This window comes from Talpa occidentalis, unplaced genomic scaffold (assembly GCF_014898055.3).
Source record: "Talpa occidentalis isolate TD23 unplaced genomic scaffold, MPIMG_talOcc4v2.1 talOcc4.10, whole genome shotgun sequence".
Lineage (NCBI taxonomy): Eukaryota > Metazoa > Chordata > Mammalia > Eulipotyphla > Talpidae > Talpa > Talpa occidentalis.
This window is the reverse complement of record NW_023600993.1, coordinates 88,323,043-88,345,018: the sequence shown is the minus strand read 5'-3', so window position 1 is coordinate 88,345,018 and position 21,976 is coordinate 88,323,043. Positions and strand designations below refer to the sequence as shown.

The window sequence follows — 21,976 nt, the reverse complement described above, 5'->3', positions numbered from 1 at the left end:
TACAAATGTGTGGCTATTGTTCTAGTCAGAAACAACCTTGACTGACTTGAAATCCAAAGAAGTAAGTCCAAGTTCTGGTTCTGTGCCTCAGGAGATGTGTGACCTTGGACAAATCACTTTCCCTCTCTGGACTGGGAAGTCTCTTGAACCTTTCACCTTGGAAGTTTTTTGTCTCCTGGACTTGTTAGCTACACCCTTAGGCGTTAGGAGGCTGAGATAAGACTGAGCTGAGGGTCTGTCGAGACATGGGTGGGAAGCAGCCCGTGTGAGGTTATAGTTTCAAAAAACTAGTCTGTTCCGTCTTCATCCAGCCCTCAGGCCAGTGGCTGCCGGTGACGAGATGCAGTGAGAGAAACAGGCGGACAACAAACAGGTAGCTTGGCTTCCGGGGTATTCCTGCCAAGAAATGCATAAGCTGGGTGCAGTCATGAGGAAAGATCAGACTCAACCTGAGGAACAGTCCAGAAAAAACTGGCCTGGGCTCTTCAAAAACACCATGAAAGGCTGAGGGATTGTTCCAGATGAAAAGAAATCAAAGAAATGTGACCATTGAATATGAGCTCCAGAGATTTTCCCTTGCTATAAAGGACTTCTCGAGACTATCTGGTCAAATCTGTGTAAGATCTGAAGATTAGACAATAGAATTATGTCAATATTGATGTCCTGGCTTTTGGAATTGTACTGCGTAAGTTATAAGGTTACCATTTGGGAGAAATGGGTGAAGGAGCTGCAGGAATTCTTTGTGCTGTCCTTTTGTCTTTTCTGAGTCTCGGGTAGGCCTCTGGGAAGTGATAGCGATTGAAGTGTTTCCATTTACTTAGCCTTACAAAGTGCCAGATGATCTCATCTGACCCCAGAGCTACCGGGGAAGTTTTTCTCCTTTTGCAGAGAAGGACCCCGACATCAGACATAGGAAGTGAGGCTGAATCACTCGTCTGTGGCCTGCACATGGCAGAGCTGGGCTGTGAACTGGAGTCTGACTCCTCCCTCCCAGAAATCATCACTGTCTTCCCCGAAACAAGGCAGTGACTCCCTCACTGGCCATCTGGGACTGTGCAAAGAGCAGAGTTTCCTCATCTCTGAAACAATGGGGTTGTGGGGCTTGGGAGGAGGCGTGTCAGAGTGCAGAACTAAATTTAGTTCAATTCAGTCTAAAACTTGGTCTAATTCAACAATCTAAATAATCTCTTGAGATTTCTTGAGTTCGGAGATACTCAGTCTCTTTAGTGTGATTCTCAGGCTTTCAGGTTCCCCCGCTCCTTCTGCTGATCACCCCCCAGGCCTCTGCTGGGATCTGGGTGACTGGGACCTGTCACTATAAACATCCAATGTGAGATCATCTGAAACTGAACTGGCCTCCCTGGGGCTCATTGAGGCTGGTGTCACCTGTCACCTCATGTCAGCTCTCCAGCTCTGCATGGTTCTCTTCTCATCTCTGGGGTTCTTACAGTGTCTGTTTTTGAGGCCCAACCCACCTCCACCTCTACCATGGTGCATCCTAAAACAGGCCCACTGGACCACCCAGCATCTAAAGGCAGTTGCAGATGCCACCTGACATGCAGGTGGCCCATATTGTTATCACAATAATTCTATGTTTCTATGCCAGCTGGCAAAGACCTGCCGCCCAAACCCCTTCACTCCAGCTGCCTCAGCCATAAGAAGACATGAGGTCCTCTTATACCTCCTGTACCTTCAGAAACTAAAGGGTTAACATGTAGCACAGCAGGTAGCCTCCAAGCCTCTGCTCCAGCCCCAGGCTCAGCCTTCCTTCTAGTCAAGTATTTAGAATGTCCTCACTCCATTCTTAGCATTGCAGAGTCCATTTTCTTACACCAAGGTGACTTTCAACTTCTCCAGTCTCCAAAGACAGCAGACAAGAGCGTCTCTGCCTTGCTATTCCCCTTGATTTGCCCTGTGCACCTGCCCCTTGCAGGTGTCAATCCCAGAGACAAGGTGACCAACACTGAGTGTCTCCCCCACTCCCTCTCTGCCAAGCTTGGTGACTACAGAGGCTCAAGCAGCCCAACACTGTCTTTCCCAGCCTCCTGCATGTCAGGCGTAGCCATGAGGCAGGTGTGGCCCATAAGAAGCAGGCAGCAGACTGTTGAGATGGTTCCCGGGGAAGTTTTTGCTTTTCTGGTAAAAGAGAGAGACCAGTCCACACCATTCCACACCAGTCCACGCCAGTCCATGCCAGTCCTCCCTGTCCCTCTTTCTGCTTTTGTTAGGGGGGGATTGTTAGGGGGAAAGGCTGTCCTGAGCTAATTCCACGCAGGCTTTGTGGGCTCCACCCCCACCCCAGACCAAAGCCATCAGGACATTGGGAAAGACAAATCCCGTCACCACCAAAGGGAGGGTTGCTGGGACCTGAGGGTGGAGTTAAGCAGCCAGGTTTGGTATAAAAACCAGACACGTGGGTCTTGGGGGTCTTTCTCTTGGCTTCACAGCTCGTGGCTCGCCGCCAGCTCTCAGTGCCATTGGGATTCCAGGTCAGCAGATCGGGTAGGACGCATTTAAGACTTTATCTCCCTCTTTTCTCCCTGAGTTGTACATTCCCTCATTTCCCCTTCCCTTGTAAATAAACCTTTTATTAACCTTTCGTGTGCGCCTGCAATGGAGTATTAAGTCCCTTATAAGTGCGCGGGTGAGGACCCACAGTCAGGCAACCCATTTTATATCGGGGCTGCCCTGTAACACTTTAAACAATGACAAGAAGCCCAAAGTTTCAGTGACCAAATACGACCCAACAGGTTCCTGGGAATGGCTGGCTACCTCCACATTTTTTTGTCAGAGAATTAAGTCCCTGCATGCTGAGTTTCCTGTTTCTTCAAACACAGTCCTAACACAGGGTAATTAGCAGGGTTTCTAACTACACCCTGCCTCTGCTTGTCCCTCCACCCCACCTTGCTGTCCCCCCAGTCTGGAAGAGGCTGTCTATCCCTCTAGGACCCCAACCTGCTCACGTGAAAACTGTTTTCATAAAATCTTTCTGGTCCTTTTCACCTGGGCAGGCTCTTAAAATGCTGAAATAGAAGATAAAGGAACACAGACAAATCCTTTCATGCTCCGCAGGCCCTGCCTTCCACACAGATCTGCCACAGCAAGCTGAACCAGAAGCACATTGTTAACTCTATAATTATAAATTTGCATTACAATGAACTCATTTTTATTACTATTAACTCTTATTAACTCTGCCTTTTTGCATGCTTTCTATAAAGTCACACTTCTGATATTATAATTAAATGCATGAGGAGACTGAGGAGGCTTACAGAGGTTGAGTTGACAGAGAAAAGATGATACAGGCAGGACTGGAAGCATTTATAAAGGTCAATAATGCCCACTCTGTCCAGGAACCTCACCTTCCTCCACCAATTATCCTCCTACATCCTGGACCAAACCCAACCGCACCCCAGGTCCCAGAGGTTGGGGGGAGAGAGAGCAGGCAGCAAGAGGAACGGCTGGCAGCATGTGTTTTATTGCAGAGTTAGGCACCAGCGCTGGAAGCAGCTACTTCTTTTCAGCCTTGAAGGGCATGGGCGACTTGAGTGCATAGGGAAGACAGCACAGGGAGCTGTCCGGGCACAGGTGCATGTAGGTTTCCATCTTCGAGCAGTAAGTTCTACAAGCCCCTTGGCCCTTCCAGCATCGTTTGAATTCACTTCTCCCTGCTCAGAGGAAGAACACAAGTCACGAAGCAGCTCCTGTGTGGCGGGTGAGACCACTGTTCACAGGTTTGACCACAAATCAAAGGTCACAGGTTGGGTCTCTGGTCTCCCTTGTTGGACCCATGTGGCCCAGCTCAAACCACTGGCCACAGATTTAAACAGAGGAGAGAGTAGACCACAGGGCCCAGATTAGACCACTGACCATAGTTAGGCCACAGGTCACAGGTCAGACCATGGGCTACAAGTGAGAGATTCACTTCTAGGCCAGGTGAGCCTATACCCAGGGACACTCTAAGTACCTTTCAGAATAAATTCATGGGGTTATAGGTGATCATATTACAAGCCTTGTTATACAGATAAGGAAACTGAGGGACAGAAAGATTAACCACTTTGCCCAAGGTCACACAATCATTTAGGAGCAGAGCCAGGATTCAATCCCAGATAATCTGACTCCTGAATCACACTAATCACATTGATACAAGCTACTTCACACACAGAGAGGCCTATTTAACACTGGGATTTAGTGAAGGACTGTCTTTGACCATGCACCGTGGAAAAGGTAAGATTGGGAAAGAATCTGCCCTATGCTTCCTCCAAGGGCCCATGGCCCAGCATGGGGTGGAACCTCTGTAGGTGTTCACTCATGGCACCCTGGGTACCATGCCAGCACCTTCCAGAAGTCAGCTTCCAGCAAGGAGGACAGTTAACACCCAAGTAAACTGTGAACTGAACTGTGGTCTGTGCTATTATGACCAGCTAGGGCAGATGTGCAAAGTGAGAAGAATGGAAGGCCCCTTAGGTGGGTCTGCCCAGCACAGCACTATTTCTAGAATACGACCCAGCAACTTGGAAAAGTCAGGACTATGTGAGAAGTGGAGGGGAAGACTTCCCTGCCTCTCCCTAGATTAAAGAGGCCCCTTGAATCCTCATATGACACCTTGGGCCCACCCAGGGTGTCATTCAGCCCCATATACCAGCCCGTCCTTCTATCTCACCATGGTGGAGATCTTAGAATGATACAGAGATGACCTCAAAGTCTCCATGTGGCCAAAAACCCACGCTCTCTGGGTGGTACAGTGGTTCGTAGCATTGGTATGAAACCAGCTCAGGCCTCCTGGGTCCAAATCCCAGCACTGCCATTTGCCAGCTTAGTGGCCTGGGCCTCAGCTCCTCATCTGCCAACACTCTTTAAGAGGGCAGTTGTAGGAGATTTGATCATTTTAGCACAGTTCCTCGCACTAGTAAATATTCAATAAATGGAAAGCGAGGTTATCGGAACGACGGTTTGGAGGGCTGGAACAACCTGGGCTCATTCTAGGCCAACCCTCTCATTTTACAGATAAAGAAGGGAAAAGGACCTGCCCCACTTTCCTGACCAGTAAGTGGGGGTCCGGAACAGAACCCAAGACCCTGACCCCAAGGCCAGGCCAGTTCCTCCAATAACTGCTCTGAACATATCACATCTCAGCCTGCCCTTCACCCCCACATAGAGAAGATGGTATTTTCTCCCACATGAACTGCGATCTCCTACTCATGCCTTTGACTTCATCTCCCCCCACTCTCCCCTTGTGCTCCCCACGGCAGCCACACGGGCCCCTGCAACTCCTCAGACACACGTCACCCTCCTGCCGCCGCTGTCCTTATTGCTGCCTCTCCCTTGTATTCACACTGCATTCAGATTTTTGCTCAAAACCTACCTTATACAAAACTATAACATACCTGAGATTTATTTCAATCTGGAAGGAGGGAACAGGTGAGTAATAAATTAGGGCTAATTTAAGTTGATAATCGTTGAGGTTGGGTGATAAATATATGGGGTATTTCATGCCTTTTTTTGTTTGAAACTCTAAATTTTCAAAAAGTCAGATCATTGTGTTATTTTTCTCTCTTTTGTAAAATTCATGCTTCCTCGCTGTATAAAGTATCTTTAAAACTCATCTTGTCCCTTACATCAGTCTCTTTACTGTCATGTCCATTTGAAATTTTCAAAAACAAGAATGTTTTTAAAAAGTATCTGAGGCCTTCCTGGACCATCCTCATGAGCCCTCCCATCACCCCCACATGCACATACCCCACTAACTAGCTCTTATTACCACTGACATAGCATGTGCTTATTTGATCATTTTCTGTCCCCACAGACATCAGCTCCATGAGAACAAGGACTTTCTTTTCTTTCACTGCCAGATCCCCAGAAATTGTAGTAATGCCTGGCACACAATAAATATGTTTCAAATGAATATTTGTTGAGTAGACACCATTTTAAAGGTTAGGAAACTGTGGTTCAGGTTGACTTAGCAAACTCACTCTAACCTGTCCACCACGTTAATGGTGGAGCCAGAATTAGCCAGAATCTAGACAGTGAGGGGGGTCTAGGTGTCCTCTGTCCCCTAAGATCTGAGAGCCTGGGGCCTATTCCCTACTCTACACACACACACTCACGCACACATACATGCACACACACACACAAAGGTGATGTTACCTGGCGGCACATGACCCAGGACCAAGAGAGCCAAAATGAGCAGAAGCAGTGTTGCCATGGCCGCGGGGCTCCTGGGAGACCACTGGGGAGAAAACAACAGAAGAACTTGCTGAGCCCTGCCCCTCAGTCCAGACTTTATTGGGTTGCAGATCAAGGCAGGAGTGTGGGCAGCAGGAAACCTAAGTGGAAGTCTGAGGCCTTGTGCTCCCAAGGATATAGCTGGATCTTAGCCAGATATGTGGGGAACTGGTCAGCCATACCCCCTGGAGCTTGCTGAGCTCTAAAGCTGGGGACAAAATTTCCTGAAGCAGTGCCAGAATCAGAAACTGGACATCTGCCCCACCGGAGTGGGTAGGAAAGCCTTGGCTGGAAGGAGACCTGGGTCAATGCCAGCATCTCCCTCTAATCACAGTGACACCTTGGATAAGTCCTTGGCCTCTCTGAGCCCCAGGCTGTCATCTAGGAAAAGATGACCAGTCCCCTTGCAGGCTAAATACGTGGAGAGTTCCCTTTCTAATGCCCAAGGGAACAGAACCTACTGACCCCAAATAAGAGTGTACTATGCCTTGGGGCCTCCCTGGTGGCGCAAGGGTTAAGACTCGACCTATGAAGCTGTCCACAGCCTCTGCAGTGTGAGTTCGATTCCCGGCCAGTCAGGGAGCAATGCACATGGTGCAGCAGACCTCTCCTGACTCTCCCGCTGCTCCCTCAGCAGTGTGCTTTGGTCAATCTGCCTGTTCTGTTCCCTACTCTGTCTCTGGTGAGTCCTCTCACTCCCCTGCGCCTCTGGCCTGTACCCCAGCTCTTGTATGCATAAATAAATAAATCTTGAAAAAAAAAAGTGTACTTTGGCTTAATGGGAAGAGTGACAGTACCTACCTCACAGAGGCAATAGGTGCTTCACTCATGCAGAAGATTAAATGAAATAACACAGTGGTTCTCAAAGTGAGGTACCCAGCCCAGCAAGCAGCAGCAATACCTGGGTCTTGTCAGAAAGGCAGATTCTCGAGTTCTATCCAAAACCACTGAGGGTGGGTCCCAACAAGTTGTGGTTTAACAAGTCTTTTGAGTCACTCTAACGCAGTGCTCAATTTTGAGAAGTGCTATGAAAATATATGCGTAGAGCTTAGAATAGTGCCTGGTCCAGGCACTTTTGTGCTGCATCTTGAAAGACGAACAGGAAAGAGGAGGTTCCAGGCAGAGGGAACAGAGAGTGTCTGAAAGCGAGGGGCCTGGCCAGAGCAGCCGGCCATTGGGTAGTGAGGCTGGAAATGATCCTGCAGAGGACAGGAGCCAGAGCACGAGGTGACAGGTATCATTTAATAAGGTTAAACAATAAAAAATAAATAAATGGTTATTGGGTTAAAAAAAAAAAGAGCAAAAAAAAAAAAAACAACAACAAAACTAAGCCCCCACTCCTTGCCCTGCAGGCAGGTTTGGGAGACTTGAACGGATAAAGGGCATTGATAAGGTGGTCATTGATAGATTGATCTGACTCTGTCAAAGGCCAGAGTCCCAGCAAATAACCCTTCCGAACCCACTCCCCCAGTCAGGAAAAGCCTGTGAAAATAGATTATGAAAGGGAGCCCCAAATCCTTCCTGCACAGACCTCTCCCATCCGGCCGCTTCTTCTCTTAGCAGGGTGTTTCAATAAATGCTCCTTTTCTGTTCCCCACTCTGGCTCTGGTGAATCCTTTCACCCCCTGCAACTCTAGCCTAACTACAGTATTTCTCCCCACTACAGTACGGGCCTTGAATGGGCCAAGTTCAAAACTGCAATACAAAATTGCAGACAAAATTGTAGCCAGGCTGTAACCTGTTCAGATTTCAATTTTAAATAAATTGAGACCAAAGAAAGAGGCGACTTGCCTAAGGCCAAACAGCAATGGGGCTGCAGAGCTGGAACTGAGTGGGAGGGGCAGCTCCCAGACAAGGCAGAGGCTGCACCTCTCAGGCCATCCTGCAGGTGGGAAGGAGAAGCTCAGAGGGCGGAAGCTGCCAGGTGTGCGCGGTTTCAGCCAACCGGCCAGGGGGCTGTGGGAACTGCTGGGCCCGACACCTGGGCCCCCTCAGCTATGACAACAGCCCCACCCACAGGGACTGCGTGGTCTCCAGGGGCCTCACAGACATTCCCACCCAGCCCCTCAGAATCTGAAAGTGTTGTGGGGGAAGGATGTCCTGAACAAACTCCACAAATAGGTTTTATGGGGCCTCCCCAGTTGCGCAGCGGTTGAGCGCTGGGTTGCGAAGCTGCCCGCAGCCTCTGCAGCACCGGTTCAATCCCCGGCTGCTCCCCGGCCACCGGAGGAGGGTCCCGCATGGCTTGCAGACCTCTCCTGCCGCCCGCTGCTCCCCTCGCAGTGTACTTCGGTCCCTCGGCCTGCTCTGCTCCCCGCTCTGGCTCTGGTGAATTCTCTCACCCTCCCGCGCTTCTGACTGTACCCAGTGCATGTATAAACAAATAAAAATAAATCTTTAAAAAAAAAAAATAGGATAGGTTTTATGGACCCCACCCCATACCAAAGAGATCCAAATCACCAAGGACTACAAATCCTGTACAGTCATCACCACTGAGGGAGGGTTGCTGGGAACTGAGGGTGGAGTTAAGCAGTCAGGTTTGGTATATAACCAGACATGTGGGCCTTGGGGGTCCTTGGGTTTTCGCCAGCTTTCAGCGTGCTATTGGGGTTCCAGAGGAACTGGTAGGACGCATTCACCAATTTATCTCTATTTCTCCCCGAGTTATGCATTTCTTCATTTCCCCTTCTTTTGTAAATAGACCCTTGATTAGCCTTTTTGTGTGTGCCTGCAGTTGAGTCTTATTTTATAAGTCCCTTTTAAGCATGCTGGTGAGGACCCACAGTCAGGCAACCCATTTCACACCTGGGTTGCCCTGTAACAAAAGGAAGCACTCCACTCCAAGAACCTGCATCCTGCACTGATGGGTGCCCAAAATGACCAGGTCTCTCCAGCCAGTTTCTCCTCTATCCAGGGTGACGGTGTCTCTTTCCTCCTCCTACCTGCCTGGGATGATTGAAAAAAAGAAGAAGAAAAAAAAAAGCCACAGACTGAAAGGACAGTAGACAGAGAGGCAGACGCCTGAGTGCCAGGCCCTGCTCATCCTCACTGTGTGGTGTCAGAATTAAATGAGCTAATAATCCAGGCAAAGCGTGCAAACCCAGCGCAAGACCCGGTAAATATTCACCAGGTGGGAACCGCCATCCTTCTTGGCGCAGCAGGCCTGGCTGCACAACAGATGCTTGGCCTGAAATCTGGTAAATGAAGGAACGATGCCAAAATAAGATATTCAGAGCTCTCCGGGGCAGACCTCCTGGGAGCTTCCTTCCTTGAAACCATCTCCCAAAATGAATGTCCCATGCAGACCAGAATTTCTCACAGGGGGGTCCATAAACGCTTGGGTGCCTGATTAAAATGCAGGTTCCTGAACCGCTTTCTCAGGACAGCTGAATCCGCTTCTCTTGGCGGGTGGGGCCCGGGAATCTGAACATTTAACAGGATTTTGACGAGGGCTGCCGTTAGTGTGCCCATGGCTAGAGTGGATGGATGCGGATGAAGAGGGGATCCAGACTCCGGAATTCAGGGTCCCCATCTTTCCTATCTCTACCCAAACCCCCACCCACCCCCAATTCCGCTCCCACCGCCGGCGCAGGACAGAGGGCCGAGGGTCTGCTGAGCTCGGCGGAAACGCCGGGGATGCCCTAATGGGGCGGGGCTGGCCGGGGCTGGACCCGGCTGGACGGGGCGGGGTTGCGGCTCCTCCCCAGCGGGGCAGCGAGGCGGGACCGGCCCGAGGGGCTGCGGCGAGGCGGTGGTGCAGCCCGGAGCACCCGGCAGCGGCGAGGCCGGGCACCCAGGACCGCTCCCCACGCCGAGGTAAAGCCCCGGGCGGCCGCCACCAACTTCGCGAAGTTGGAGCGGAGTTCGCCGGGCGCCTGCATGGGGCTGGGAGTGGGGTTTCTGCAGACAGGCAGGGGTGCGGGGGGCCTCAGTCCCGCCGGGTTCGGGTTGTCCGACCTGGATCCTGGTAGTCTCGGACGAGGAACCGTCTTGGGGTCGGGACGCACAGCCAGGACCCAGGCCTGGGTGAGGTCGGACTCGGACTCCGGGAGTGACCCAAGCGCTCCCTTCCCGCCCTCTGCCAGGACCCTGTCCGGTGCCCAAACCTGGGGCCTGACTGCAGCGGAACCCCCGCCCCCCAACAGCAGCTGGAGGCCGTCGCCCCAGCCACTCCTGAATTTTTCACGTAGGGGGCGGGTCGGACACGCGGTTGCCATGGCACCAGGGCGCTCGGGTTACAGCAGAGGAACCCCCAGACCCCCCTCGCCCTTAGGAGTACTAACCCACCCAAGCTGCCTCTTCCCCAGCCCTCCTGGCATGGATCAGCCAAATGAACACACACCCCCATCCCAGGGGGCCGAGGACTCTCCTCCTCTGTACCCCCCAGCCTGCTTGGGGAACAGAGCTGTGGGGATGGAAAGGACCAGAAGGGTGGGGGCAACTCAGGTGCCCGTGCAGGAGGGCCCGTGTTCTGAATGGGAGGGGCAGGCGTGGGCACAGACGCTGGTGGGGACTGTTAGGCTCCCACCTCACTGCTGCCCGCCTGCCTGCTTGTCACAGGGCAGAGGGTCATCCAGGCATAGGCGATGGCCTCTGGGTGCGCACACCTATGTGTCCTTAGCCTGTAGACTCACCCCTCTCAGCCTGACCCGGTTTACCCTGGGACTGAAGCCAGAAAGCCCCACACCAAGGAGCTGAGGTGCCTCTTCCACCATTTGAATGAGGGGGCTCTGGAGGAAGCCATCCCAGCCGCTCAGCGGGACCCCACAGAAGGAGGGTAGCTCAAAACGAGTAGCTCACCACCACCCCTCCTTATTCCTTCTTGTTCCCAGAAGAGGAAGGAAAGGAGGAAGGAAGGAAGAAGCAAGCAAAGCCCCCCTTCCTAAGGATGACACTAAACACCCAGCAAGAAGCAAAAACCTCCCTGCGCCGGCGAGCCAGCACTCCTCTGCCCCTGTCCCCCCGGGGGCGCCAGCCTGGCCTCTTGTGCACAGCACCTTCTGCAAAATCTCAGCATCCGCGGCTGGGCCAATCAGCTTCCCTCAACCCTCCTGCCCGGCAACCTTCACCTGCTCCCAACAGTTGGTCCTCCGAATCCAGTGACTCTGAAGGCTCCTGGGAGGCTCTCTACCGCGTGGTGCTGCTCGGCGATCCTGGTGTGGGGAAGACCAGCCTGGCCAGCCTCTTTGCAGGGAAGCAGGAGCGGGACCTCCATGAGCAGCTGGGAGGTAGGGCCCTGCGGGCTGGGCTGGGATGTGGTCAAAGGAGTGAAAGACCTTTGGGGTGTCATCAGGGGCCCAGGGGTGCCAAGAACAATTGTGTGCAGTGTGCACTGGTCCACTCTAACAGGCATCCTTTACATAGATGACATGTGAGTGAGGCTCCCTGGGGGCTATGTAGGGCGCAGCCTGCGCCCTGGTCAAGGGAGGGAACTTCCTTGAGTGGGGGGGAATTTTGCCAATTTCTCATGGATGGAAGAAGGTGACTCTTTCCATGTTATAAGGGAGGCGATTCCAAGTTCCATGAGTGTCAGTGTCAAGAAATGGTGACCACCACCCGGCCCATGTCTCCAACCCAGTCCCTTAGACAACCATCCATGGCCACCACCATCTGCCCAGAAAAGAGATGCCCATTCTCCCAGTCCTGGGACGTAGATTCCTGCATTCCCGACCAAGATATACAGTGACCTGAGTGTGTCAAGGGTCCCAGAATAATGGGGGACAGGACAGAGGAAATCAAGATTGGTCCCTGCAGGACTGGCTGAGATAGGTGCATGTGGAGGGGATTTAGTTGAAAGCAAAGGAAAAAGTGGGGACATTCTGGCCAGGCCCTTTCTTGGGCCTAGATCCCTCTGCGAGTGAGAACCCCAAGGAGGGGTGTACATATGGACACCTGGATGTGTGACCCCTGGGAAGACAGAGGCCCAGAAGTTCATGTAACCTGCCAGCATACACTGAGCCAGGGACAGAGCGGGACTGGGGGACTCCCAGACCAATTTTAACCCCACCACCCCACTATCCAATCAAGCAAAACAACAAAAGCATTCTTGGCACCTACTACATGCCAGGCACTGTGTTGGCAGCTGGGAGATATGGGCTCCTGAAGGAGTTTCTTGACCAATCAGGAGAGACAGAGAACAAAGTGTGAGCACTCCAAGGAGAAGTGGAGAGGGTTTTGTGACCAGAAAAGGGGCAAGGGAATCACACGCTCCCCGGGCCTGCCCCCTCCCTGAGATCCAGCTCTCTCCTCGGTTGCAGAAGATGTATACGAGAGGACCCTCACAGTGGACGGGGAGGACACCACGCTGGTGGTCATGGACACCTGGGAGGCTGAGAAAATGGTACGACACAACAAGCAGGATGAGGGAGGGAGAGCGGGTGGATACCAAGCCTGGTGCCAAGCTCCTGCCCCCTCCCAGGACACTACAGAGCAGGGCAGGGCAGGGCTCATCCTCAGCATCCCCAAGCCCACAGCCCCTACACAGTCTTTCCATCCAGAGACAGAAGGACCTCATAGCCTTCACCCCTTCTCTCACTCTGCTGACTCCTTCCCTGCAGCCGTCCCAGGGGATGCTTCTCCCCTTGGCTATGACACTCTCACCCCACCCAACAGCCCCTCCCACAATGAGCAGAGGGGGTTACTGGGACTAGCAGATGCCTGAAGTTGAACCCTGCTTCTTTTTCTTACCAGTTGTGTGGCCTTGTGCAATTGACTTGCCCTCCGAGCTTCAGTTTTCTTATCTGATAAATGGGTCGATCATTTCTGCCTTCCTTACCAGTTTTTTTTTTTTTTTTAAGTCATAGAAGTAAGCACAGTTTGGAGCCTGAAAAATGCTGGACACGGGTGAAGAATTATAAATGATGATAATTCTTGTCAATCATAACCTGGTAGTAAAAGAGTTAGCAACAGAGAAAAGAAACCCAAGGGCCTCCTTCCCAGCCCTGCCAGAGCAGGGAAGCAAGCAGCAGGCAGGACAAGCTCCTGCTATGCTTTCCTTATCTTGTTTGAGCTTTCCCTTTTCTTGCTAGATAGTATATTTCATCATTGTAGAACTTTGAAGAAATACAATTAAGAAAAAAAAGGATCTTTAAATCAGGAGGGATCCCATCTGTCTCAGGCGAGGCCCCTCCCCTAACATAGATGGGGCTTAGGAAGGCAGTGTTGGCTGATTGACAAGAATGCCTGACAGCCCAGAGACAGGCCCAAAGGCTAGCCATGAAGACCTAGGAAGCCAATTCCTTTTAACAAACATAAAAAGAAACCCAGGTCCAAATGAGGATAATAGTGATGATGATGATTCTCCTAACATTGGCTGACATTTATGGACTGTCCTCCTAAATGTCGGTGCCTGTGCTAAGCCCTAGACACTTATTAGTACATTCAGTCAAGACAAAAACTATAAAGTGACTATTCTGACTCCCATTTTACCAATGAGGAAATCAAAGCTCAGAGAGGTTAAGCAATCTGCCCAAAGCTCTCAGATAGCAAGTGGGATTCAAACCCAGGTCTGTAAGATCCCCTCCTGGGGGCATCACCTTTGAACTTTCAGCTGAGGTTTCGCTGCTTCATTCATTTGTTCGTTAAGAAATACATGTTGGGTGTATATCACAGGCATGGAAACCCAGAAGAGAGCAGCACAGACGTGTCCCCTCACCTCACGGTGCTCACAGACAGGTGAGGGAAGACCTACTTTGGATGCAGTTGAGAATCTTATGGGGCAGAGTCCGGTGATTTAAGAGTAACCAGAGTAGGAGTCCCGTTTGGGAGATGGGGAGGAAGAGTATTAGACTGAAAAGCAGGAAAATTCTTTGTCCAGCTTGTTGTATGGCTTTGAGTTTTCTCATCTCTGGTCCTTGGTTTTCCTACAACTAAAATGGAGACACTGAGCCAGTGTCCCTGGGTGGGGACCATGAAGCGTTCCCCAACGGGGGCCCATGCATAGCAACCTTATTGGGATCAGCATCCACCCTTCCCATCCTCAGCTAGATGGTCTTCATTGGCGTCAGAGAGGCAGAAGCTGATAGAAGCAGGTAGGCCTCTGGTTCATATTCTCAGGCCTCATCCAGACCTAATGAATGAGACCTATATCTGTAGGGTTCCTGGAATCTTACCCACCAATCCATGCACCGACCAGATTTTATTATCTTAAAAGATAGCAAGTCCTCCATAAAGATTTGTGCAATGAGTGGACGAATGGTCAAGACCCACCCTCTCAATCTATAGATGGGGAAACTGAGCCCCAGGAGGAGGAAGTAACTTGTCCATATTCAAGGTTGAGAACCCACCTCTGTCTCCCTCCGCCCAGGGTTATCTGAGCTGGGGAAAGACCAATATGACTATTGAGAACTTACCTTCTTTGACATGGTGTTGACCCCAGATCTGATGCTTTCCTATTCCTCTGTCTGAATTGGTCATCAGAAAGGTTTTCAGGAATCTTCCCCCCTCATAAAAAAATGCTTCTTCCACATTCAGTATTTCCCACTCCCAGACCCCTCTCCTCTCCTACTCGGCCTGCTCATCCTTTCAACCCCTGCTCCCACTTCCTCTGCCAGGTGGAGCAGTTCTGGCCACCTCATGCCACCTCAAGGCTCCTCCAGTCACTTGATACGTCTCTGCTGGTAGCACTTACCACGCTGATTCTAATTCTCCATCCCCTTAGCCTCTTTTCCAGATCATGAGCTTTAGGAGGACAGGAATTGTGTCTTACCAAAACATACAAAGCTGTGATTTCAGATGGTCCAGTTTCAGAGTACTCTCCCTGACAAAAAGCTAACCTCAAGAGTACTCCAGTTCTTTCCTTTCCTTGTCAAGCAACTTGCAAGGGCTTCTATTTTTTACTCACAATTCCAGATGAGTTAATCTGCAAAAGCATGCGGATTAACAACAGCCCATGGAAAAGATCTGCCCATGCGGCTTCCCACTCTCCCCAGGAAAGCACGGACCTCCCATGCAAGGTGCACAGATGCACACAGCACTGCCCACCAGGGGAACTGGTGGCAGAGTTGTGGTTCCAAGCTTTTTATAAGGACTCGGTGTTGGACATGCTTGACTACCTGCATGGCTCTCCCAGCACAGATCATTCTGTTGCTGTCTGGTGTGGCTCGCAGTCCCCAGGTAAATAAGACATTCACAGGACATTCCAAGCTTAGAGATAACCTCCCCCAAGCTGAGGACAAAGGCCAAGCCTTGATTTAGGCAAGTCAATTATTGATCACACAAGAGCATGTGGAAATTTCATTTCAGGATAGTAAAGGGACCATCACAATATTTTTGTCATAAAAAGGAGATTTGGTCTGATGGAACTGAGAACCAGTTGAGAAAAACATGCAGGGAGGCCACTGGTGCTGACAGAGGGGTACTGATGGGGGACTATCTCTTTCATGATCGCGATTAAATCATGCAAGTCCCTGCTTATAAGATGACTGTATCTCCTCCACGCATACCTCGGCCTCCCTCAAAATAAAGAAAGTAGGGTGGGACAGAGCCTGTTACGTCAGCCTTTCGTGGCCATGGAGGACACCACTTCTTCACACCGCCCTTGCATCTCCCACCCCCTTCCTCACACTCCACATTCGCTCCTCATCTCTCTTTAAAACTTCCCTCCCCTTGAAGCCATTCTCCTTTCCTCACTTCTCTCCTATCCTTTTTTTTCATAATTCTGGACTACAGGCAACAACAACAACAACAACAACAAAAAAAAAAAACTGTCTAGCAAGACATGTCGTCCTCAGAACCAAACAAAAGAGCTGACCAAGCAAAGCCAGAACCTTCGTTAGCAGGAAAAGAAATCAAATACATCTTCTTTTTCTAGCTAACTTTATTTTCTTACATCTTTATTCATTTTTGAACATTTGATTTCTCCTCTCAGGTGTAGTCCCCATAAATCCCCCATCACCACAGCACATCCCCATAGTCCTATGAGCTATCCCCATAGTACTCTGTGCTCTTCCCTTCCCTGTTCCAACCCCTCTCCCTCCCTTGCTGTATACCTCAGACCTATGGTCAGCCTGCAAGTTTTGTCTTTTTCCTGACCCTTTGTACGATTTCTACCTGTACGATTTCTACCTACGATTTCTACCTATAGTCTACCTGTAAGTGAAACCATCTGGTATTTCTCCTTTTCCTTCTGGCTTATTTCCCTTAGCATAATCCTTTCCAGTTCCATCCATGTTGCTGCAAATGGCATGAGTTTATCTTTTTTAGTTGCTGAGTAGTATTTCATTGTCTATATATTGAATATATCACCTCTTCCTGATCCACTCATCTGTCTGGGGGCATTTAGGTTGTTCCCATACCTTAGCTATCATACATAGTGCCACAATAAACATAGCACTGCAGGTTTCCTTTCAAATTAGTGTTTTTGTGTCCTTTGGGTAGAAACCTGGTAGTGGAATCACTGGATCATATATAGTAATCTTTTCTGTCCACTGTCCAACCTACCTACCAAGGGAACCAATGAATGGGAGAATATTGAAGCAGAGAAACTGAGGCCCAGTGAAGAACAGGGTTTTCCCAAGATGACACAGCGAATTATGGCAGAAGTTGTCCCCCACACCTGTCCTAAGTATAAAGCTCAGGTCCATCCCACCCCTTAGATCACCCCAGCCACACCTTTCTCAGTGAGGGCCGGGGTACTCTCTAAGGACCGGCTTGGGGTTCCTCGCCTACAGAACGAAAGCGGGAGCCACGAATCGTGCCTGCAGGTGGGCAGCGCCTATATCATCGTGTATTCCATCGCAGACAGAGGCAGCTTCGAGAGTGCCTCTGAGCTCCGCATTCAGCTGCGGCGCACGCACCGGGCGGACCATGTGCCCATCATCCTGGTGGGCAACAAGGCGGACCTGGCACGCTGCCGGGAAGTTTCTGTGGAAGGTGAGTCTGCAGCTCCACCCTCCTCCTCCATGTTTCTCTCCGCCCGCTGTCACTGCTCCACGTGGCTGCTCTCCATCTCAGGGATGGCTTGCCCTTTGACCCCTTTCCCGCCGCCATCCTACATCCACTTGCCTAAGCCCAAAAGCTAGGAGCCAGGCTTGCCTCCTCTCCCGCTACCCTAAATCAAGCCGGGTCTGTCTCCCTCACCCCACAGTCCCTTCACTTCAAGCCCACAGCCCTGCCCCCTCCTGGCATCTCCACTTTAACCTGGGCCAGTCCTGTGCTTTATCTCCACTCAGTCCGTTCTGGACACTCTGCTGAGGTTTTCCAGAACCAGACCTGACCCTGTCACATCTGTACTTTAAAATTCCCACATGACTCCGCCATGCCCTTCATCAGAGATACGTCATCCATCAGGCATAATAGGCCCGGTACCTACAGACTTTTCAGAGGCTGACATCTGAGACCTGAGAACAATTAATTGGCTCCAAAATACAGTGAAAATTATAAATTCAATTTTCACAAAGCTTTCATTGTCCAAAAAACATAATATTGTGTCAGCCAGCAAGACTTTGAAGTTGTATATAAGTTGTATTTAAAGTGGAAAGGGGAATATTTGCATGTTTGATAAGAGTGGGTGGGGCTCAAAAAGATCTTTAAATGGCCCTTTGGGTACAGGACAGAATCTGGGAAATTGGAAACTGAGTCCCGGGGAGGGAAAGTCAGTTCTACAGGATCACCAGTCACTGAAGACTGGAGCCCAGACCCAGTGGCGTCCTGGAGATGGGAGGCTTGTGCTTTGTGTGAGGACATCCCAAAATGCCACAACATTTACCCCGAAAGATTTTGTTAAGAGGCAGATTCCCAGCCCTCATTGCAAACTTAACAAATCTTTGTGACTGGGCTCAGGAATCTGCGTGTTTCATTTTTTTTTTAATATTTATTTATTTATACAAGCATTCGGTACAGTCAGAAGCGTGGGGGGGGGGGTGAGAGAATTCACCAGAGCCAGAGCGGGGAGCAGAACAGGCAGACTGACGAAAGTACACTGCTGAGGGGAGCAGCGGGCGGCAGGAGAGGTCTGCGCACCATGTGGGACCCTCGCCGGCAGCCAGGGATCGAACCGGTGCTGCAGAGGCTGCAGGCAGCTTCGCAGTCCCGCGCTCAACCGCTGCGCCACCAGGGGAGGCCCTGCATGTTTCATTTTGATGCAATTTTTGGATTCACATTTTAATTATAATGCACGGACAAGACCCTTCTTTGCCTTGCCCCAACCTCCCTGTCTTCCTAGCTTCACGCTGCTACCAGTGTCAGTTTCAAGGGTAACTCCTCAAAGCCCGGTCTGGCTGCTCCCAGTGCCCGGGCAGCCGGCACGTGGTATGGGGTGGGAAAATCTGCTTCTGTTGACTCTGAACCTGCCTTTCCCTCCGCCATCCGGTCGTGGCTTCGCCTCCTCCATCTGGCCCCACTCAGAGGGTCGCGCCTGCGCTGTGGTGTTCGACTGCAAGTTCATCGAGACTTCGGCCACCTTGCAGCACAACGTGGCGGAGCTCTTCGAAGGCGTGGTGCGCCAACTGCGCTTGCGCCGCCGGGACAGTGCGGCCCGGGAGCCACCCGGGTCGCGAAGGCGGTCAAGCCTGGGCCAGCGCGCGCGGAGATTCCTGGCACGCCTGACAGCCCGCAGCGCCCGCCGCCAGGCGCTCAAGGCCCAATCCAAGTCCTGCCACAACCTCGCCGTGCTGTGAAGCCGCCCTCCGTCCAGCAGTGCAGACACTAGCGCATGTTCTGGGCTCCACGGATGCCACCGAGACGCACCAGTGTCCTGGAGTCCACTTGGTAGGCCTTACCCATCTGCTTCCCTGAAGGTCGCAGCATCCCCAGAGCTCCAGCTTTAGGTAACTCTCCATCTGGGGAAGCAATGGACAAACAAGGGTCGAAGCCCCAAACTGGACAGAGTAGGGTCTTTATGGGGTGCCTGTCTTTTTGTAAAAATATTCCTTGTTCCTTGGCTCTGTCCCTGATTGACTCTGGCCCATGCTCAGAGACACCCCCAACACACAATAAATCAGAACAGAAAGATGACCCGTCAAAATGACCAGACCTCTTCTTTTGGGCGCTTGCAGGCCTCTCCACCCTTGCTCTCCCATCTACACTGGCTGCAGCCAGCCAGCTGGTGTCTATCTGGGGTGAGTCAAGAAAATCACTGCACCAATTGTGTGTTCAGGCCCTGCTCCCCACCGCTGGGCGCAGCCCCTGCCTTTGGTCTTTGAGGGACTCACAGTTCAGTTTATAACCTGCTATTTTCTCATCACCCTTTTTTTTTTTAGAATATAGATTTATAAAAATTATCTGGAAGACCTGTCTGCACTCATGCTAGCAATATAATAGTTGGTGTTCGTTGTGAGCTATGTACTAAGCTGTCACAACTCTTAATCTTCACAACCCCTGTCTGCTAATTAGGAAACTGAGGCATGGGCTGGTGCTCAAGATCATGCATGACTCTACCCAGGCTTGTCAGGCTAGAGACTGTGTCAGTCTATAATCCTCTTGGAGAATGTGACCACAGATAGCAAATTCAGGGCCAAATACTTTCAAACACACTTTTGCATATAATTTAAAAGGGGAGAGAGAGGTGGACTCCGTAAAACTCAACCCATGAAAACTTCTTTGCAAAGGGGAGCGTGAAGCCCAGGGAGGGGAAGCAAGCACCCCAGGAGCACCCCAGGAGCACCCAGCCAGTGAGGGTGAGAACTGGACCCCAGAGTTCCACCTCCTCCTATGTCTGTGCATGAAGTAGGAGGTGGTGAGGCATCCAGCCTGTCTGGGGCTGGGCCTTGGGGTCAGGTCAGGAGTTTCCAGTCTAAGGGAAAAGGGTGTCACTACTTTCAGAGGAGAACAAGACGCAAACAGTTTGGGCCACTGTGTCCCCGATGACTGATACCCCTGCCCCCAACCGGCTGCCCTCCTGGATGCCTCAGCCCCCTACATGCACCATGTCCCAGGCAGCTGAAACAGCCCAAAGAAGACCAAGCGGTAGTGGGCGGGCCATGTCCTCCAGCTGCAATCCCCTGATCTTGCCAGGCCGGCACTGATGGCACTTATTTCCCCATCCCAACTACAGCCTGGGGAAGAGAAGAGGAGGAGGGTCTTCCCTCACCCCAAGCTGTCTGCGGCCTGCGGTCGGGGAGGGGCTATGGTTGTGGAAAGTTGGCAGAGGCAGCCGGCAGCAGCCGGGAGAGTGGAAAAAATGATATCAAACCCGGAAAAATGCAGGCCGGATGGAGGGCCTGAGTCGGCCCTAGGAGGTGAGGGGGGGGAGGGAGGGAGGGAAAATAGGAGAGAGGGAGGGTAGGGGCCCCGCAGGCTGAGAAAGGAAGAGGGGCCTGCAGGAGTGTGAGGACTGGTTTGGAGAATGCAGTTGCTGTCATTCCTTCTATTCTTCACCTGCAAGTATTTATGAGGGCCTACTAAGTGCAGGCCACAGTTCCAGGCTCTGGGGCAAGAGTGGTGGACAGAAGGTATACTACGCTGCTCCCTGCAGTTCACAGTCTGGTGGGGGAAGCAGACTAGAAAACAAGTAAGAGAATAAAATGATTACACACTGACAAAGGGCTTAAAAGCAAGGTGGACTTGAAGACCCTGAAGTGATCCAGTTCCCCTCACCTGAGAGCCAGAGAGGGAGCGGGCTTACCCCTGGCTACTCAGAGTGTGGAAGAAACAGTTGAGACCAGGTCTGGGGGTGGGGAAGGGAAGAAATAAAGAAAGTGCAGTCCAGGATCCAGAATCAGGGACGAGTACACAGGGTACTGAGTCCCGATCCCTGGGTCTGTATTCAAACCCTGCTTCTCCATCTCTGTGTCTCAGCTTCCCATCTATAAAATAGGACTCACAACAATTCCCTCCCTCAGGACTGATGTGAGGATTAAGTGACTTAAGATGGGCAAAGACCTTAAACCAGCTCCATGGGCCTCCCCTGTGGCGCAGCGGTTGAGCGCTGGGTTGCGAAGCTGCCCGCGGCCTCTGTGGCGCCGGTTCGATCCCCGGCTGCTCCCCGGCCACCGGAGGAGGGTCCCGCATGGCGCGCAGACCTCTCCTGCCGCCCGCTGCTCCCCTCAGCAGTGTACTTCGGTCCTTCTGCCTGCTCTGCTTCCCGCTCTGGCTCTGGTGAATTCTCTCACCCTCCCGCGCTTCTGACTGTACCCAGTGCATGTATAAACAAAAACAAACAAACAAATAAATAAACCAGCTCCTGTATATCAGAATATTCAGTAAGCAATGGTCCCTGCTATCATATCTTAAGACCTTAGGGAATCCATGGTCTTAAGATTGTTCAAGGTGATGTTCTGAGACATTGAAGAATTATACCTGGAAGTGTTTGCCCTGCTATGATGCTAGAAATCTTTAGGAAAATCTCTTCCCCTCTTGGGCCTAAGTTCCTCCATCTAAATTAAGGGATTGAGTCTCAAGTGTATCCTATATTCCTGTACTCAGGGTTATCATCTGCCTTCCCCACAGGGGTGAAAGTGCCAAGAGTCAGGGACCTCAATTCCGCTCTCTCCCGGTTATAATTGGAGCTGTTGAATGAATGAATGAGCCACTCTGTGAAATGGCCTGTCCTCTCCGATCCCAGGAGTGTGTGTAAGAGGCATGGCTGGGAAAGCATGTGCCAAAAGCACAAAATTCCAGGAGAGGCAGCCCATTTGAGTTTAGAAAACACTCATCCTTAAATACAATCCAAAGGGGGAAAACTGCCTTTGTTTTGGCCGTTACTATGTGATAGGCCCCATGCTACACGCATGGTACACCTTTTCTCAGTCCATCATGTCCAATCCATCTACTTCACAGGTACCATTTGACAGATGAGCATATTGAGGCTAAGAGC

At 51.2% G+C, this 21,976-nt stretch overlaps 2 protein-coding genes across 6 annotated transcripts; one reads left to right on the top strand and one right to left on the bottom strand.

The window, feature by feature from the left end:
* Nucleotides 1-3,315: 3,315 nt before the first annotated feature.
* On the bottom strand, nt 3,316-10,348 carry DEFB124 (defensin beta 124). 4 transcript variants are annotated; one of them, XM_037497404.2, is made up of 3 exons: nt 10,180-10,348; nt 6,145-6,226; nt 3,316-3,665 (listed from the first exon to the last, which is right to left on the bottom strand). In XM_037497404.2, exons 2-3 carry the CDS (start codon nt 6,200-6,202, stop codon nt 3,508-3,510), a joined length of 216 nt encoding a protein of 71 aa, XP_037353301.1. In that variant the 5' UTR covers nt 6,203-6,226; nt 10,180-10,348; the 3' UTR covers nt 3,316-3,507. The 4 variants fall into 4 exon arrangements, with proteins under 4 accessions (XP_037353301.1, XP_037353309.1, XP_054553216.1 ...); XM_037497412.2 differs by lacking the exon at nt 10,180-10,348 and adding an exon at nt 9,028-9,278; XM_054697241.1 differs by lacking the exon at nt 10,180-10,348 and adding an exon at nt 7,124-7,135.
* On the top strand, nt 9,966-20,306 carry REM1 (RRAD and GEM like GTPase 1). Of its 2 annotated transcripts, XM_037497392.2 has the most exons (6): nt 9,966-10,038; nt 11,055-11,450; nt 12,480-12,562; nt 13,834-13,896; nt 16,893-17,094; nt 18,568-20,306. In XM_037497392.2, exons 2-6 carry the CDS (start codon nt 11,111-11,113, stop codon nt 18,837-18,839), a joined length of 960 nt encoding a protein of 319 aa, XP_037353289.1. In that variant the 5' UTR covers nt 9,966-10,038; nt 11,055-11,110; the 3' UTR covers nt 18,840-20,306. The 2 variants fall into 2 exon arrangements, with proteins under 2 accessions (XP_037353289.1, XP_054553204.1); XM_054697229.1 differs by lacking the exon at nt 13,834-13,896.
* Nucleotides 20,307-21,976: the final 1,670 nt, after the last annotated feature.

Bases quoted from the DNA above. Each gene is read 5' to 3' on its own strand.
- DEFB124 (XM_037497404.2), bottom strand. From the start codon at position 6,202: ATGGCAACACTGCTTCTGCTCATTTTGGCTCTCTTGGTCCTGGGTCAT. The intron at 3,666-6,144 runs GTAACATCACCT...TCCTCTGAGCAG, and splicing joins CCTGGGTCATGTGCCGCCAG to GGAGAAGTGAATTCAAACGA.
- REM1 (XM_037497392.2), top strand. From the start codon at position 11,111: ATGACACTAAACACCCAGCAAGAAGCAAAAACCTCCCTGCGCCGGCGA. The intron at 12,563-13,833 runs GTACGACACAAC...TGTATATCACAG, and splicing joins CCTGGGAGGCTGAGAAAATG to GCATGGAAACCCAGAAGAGA. The intron at 17,095-18,567 runs GTGAGTCTGCAG...GGCCCCACTCAG, and splicing joins CCGGGAAGTTTCTGTGGAAG to AGGGTCGCGCCTGCGCTGTG.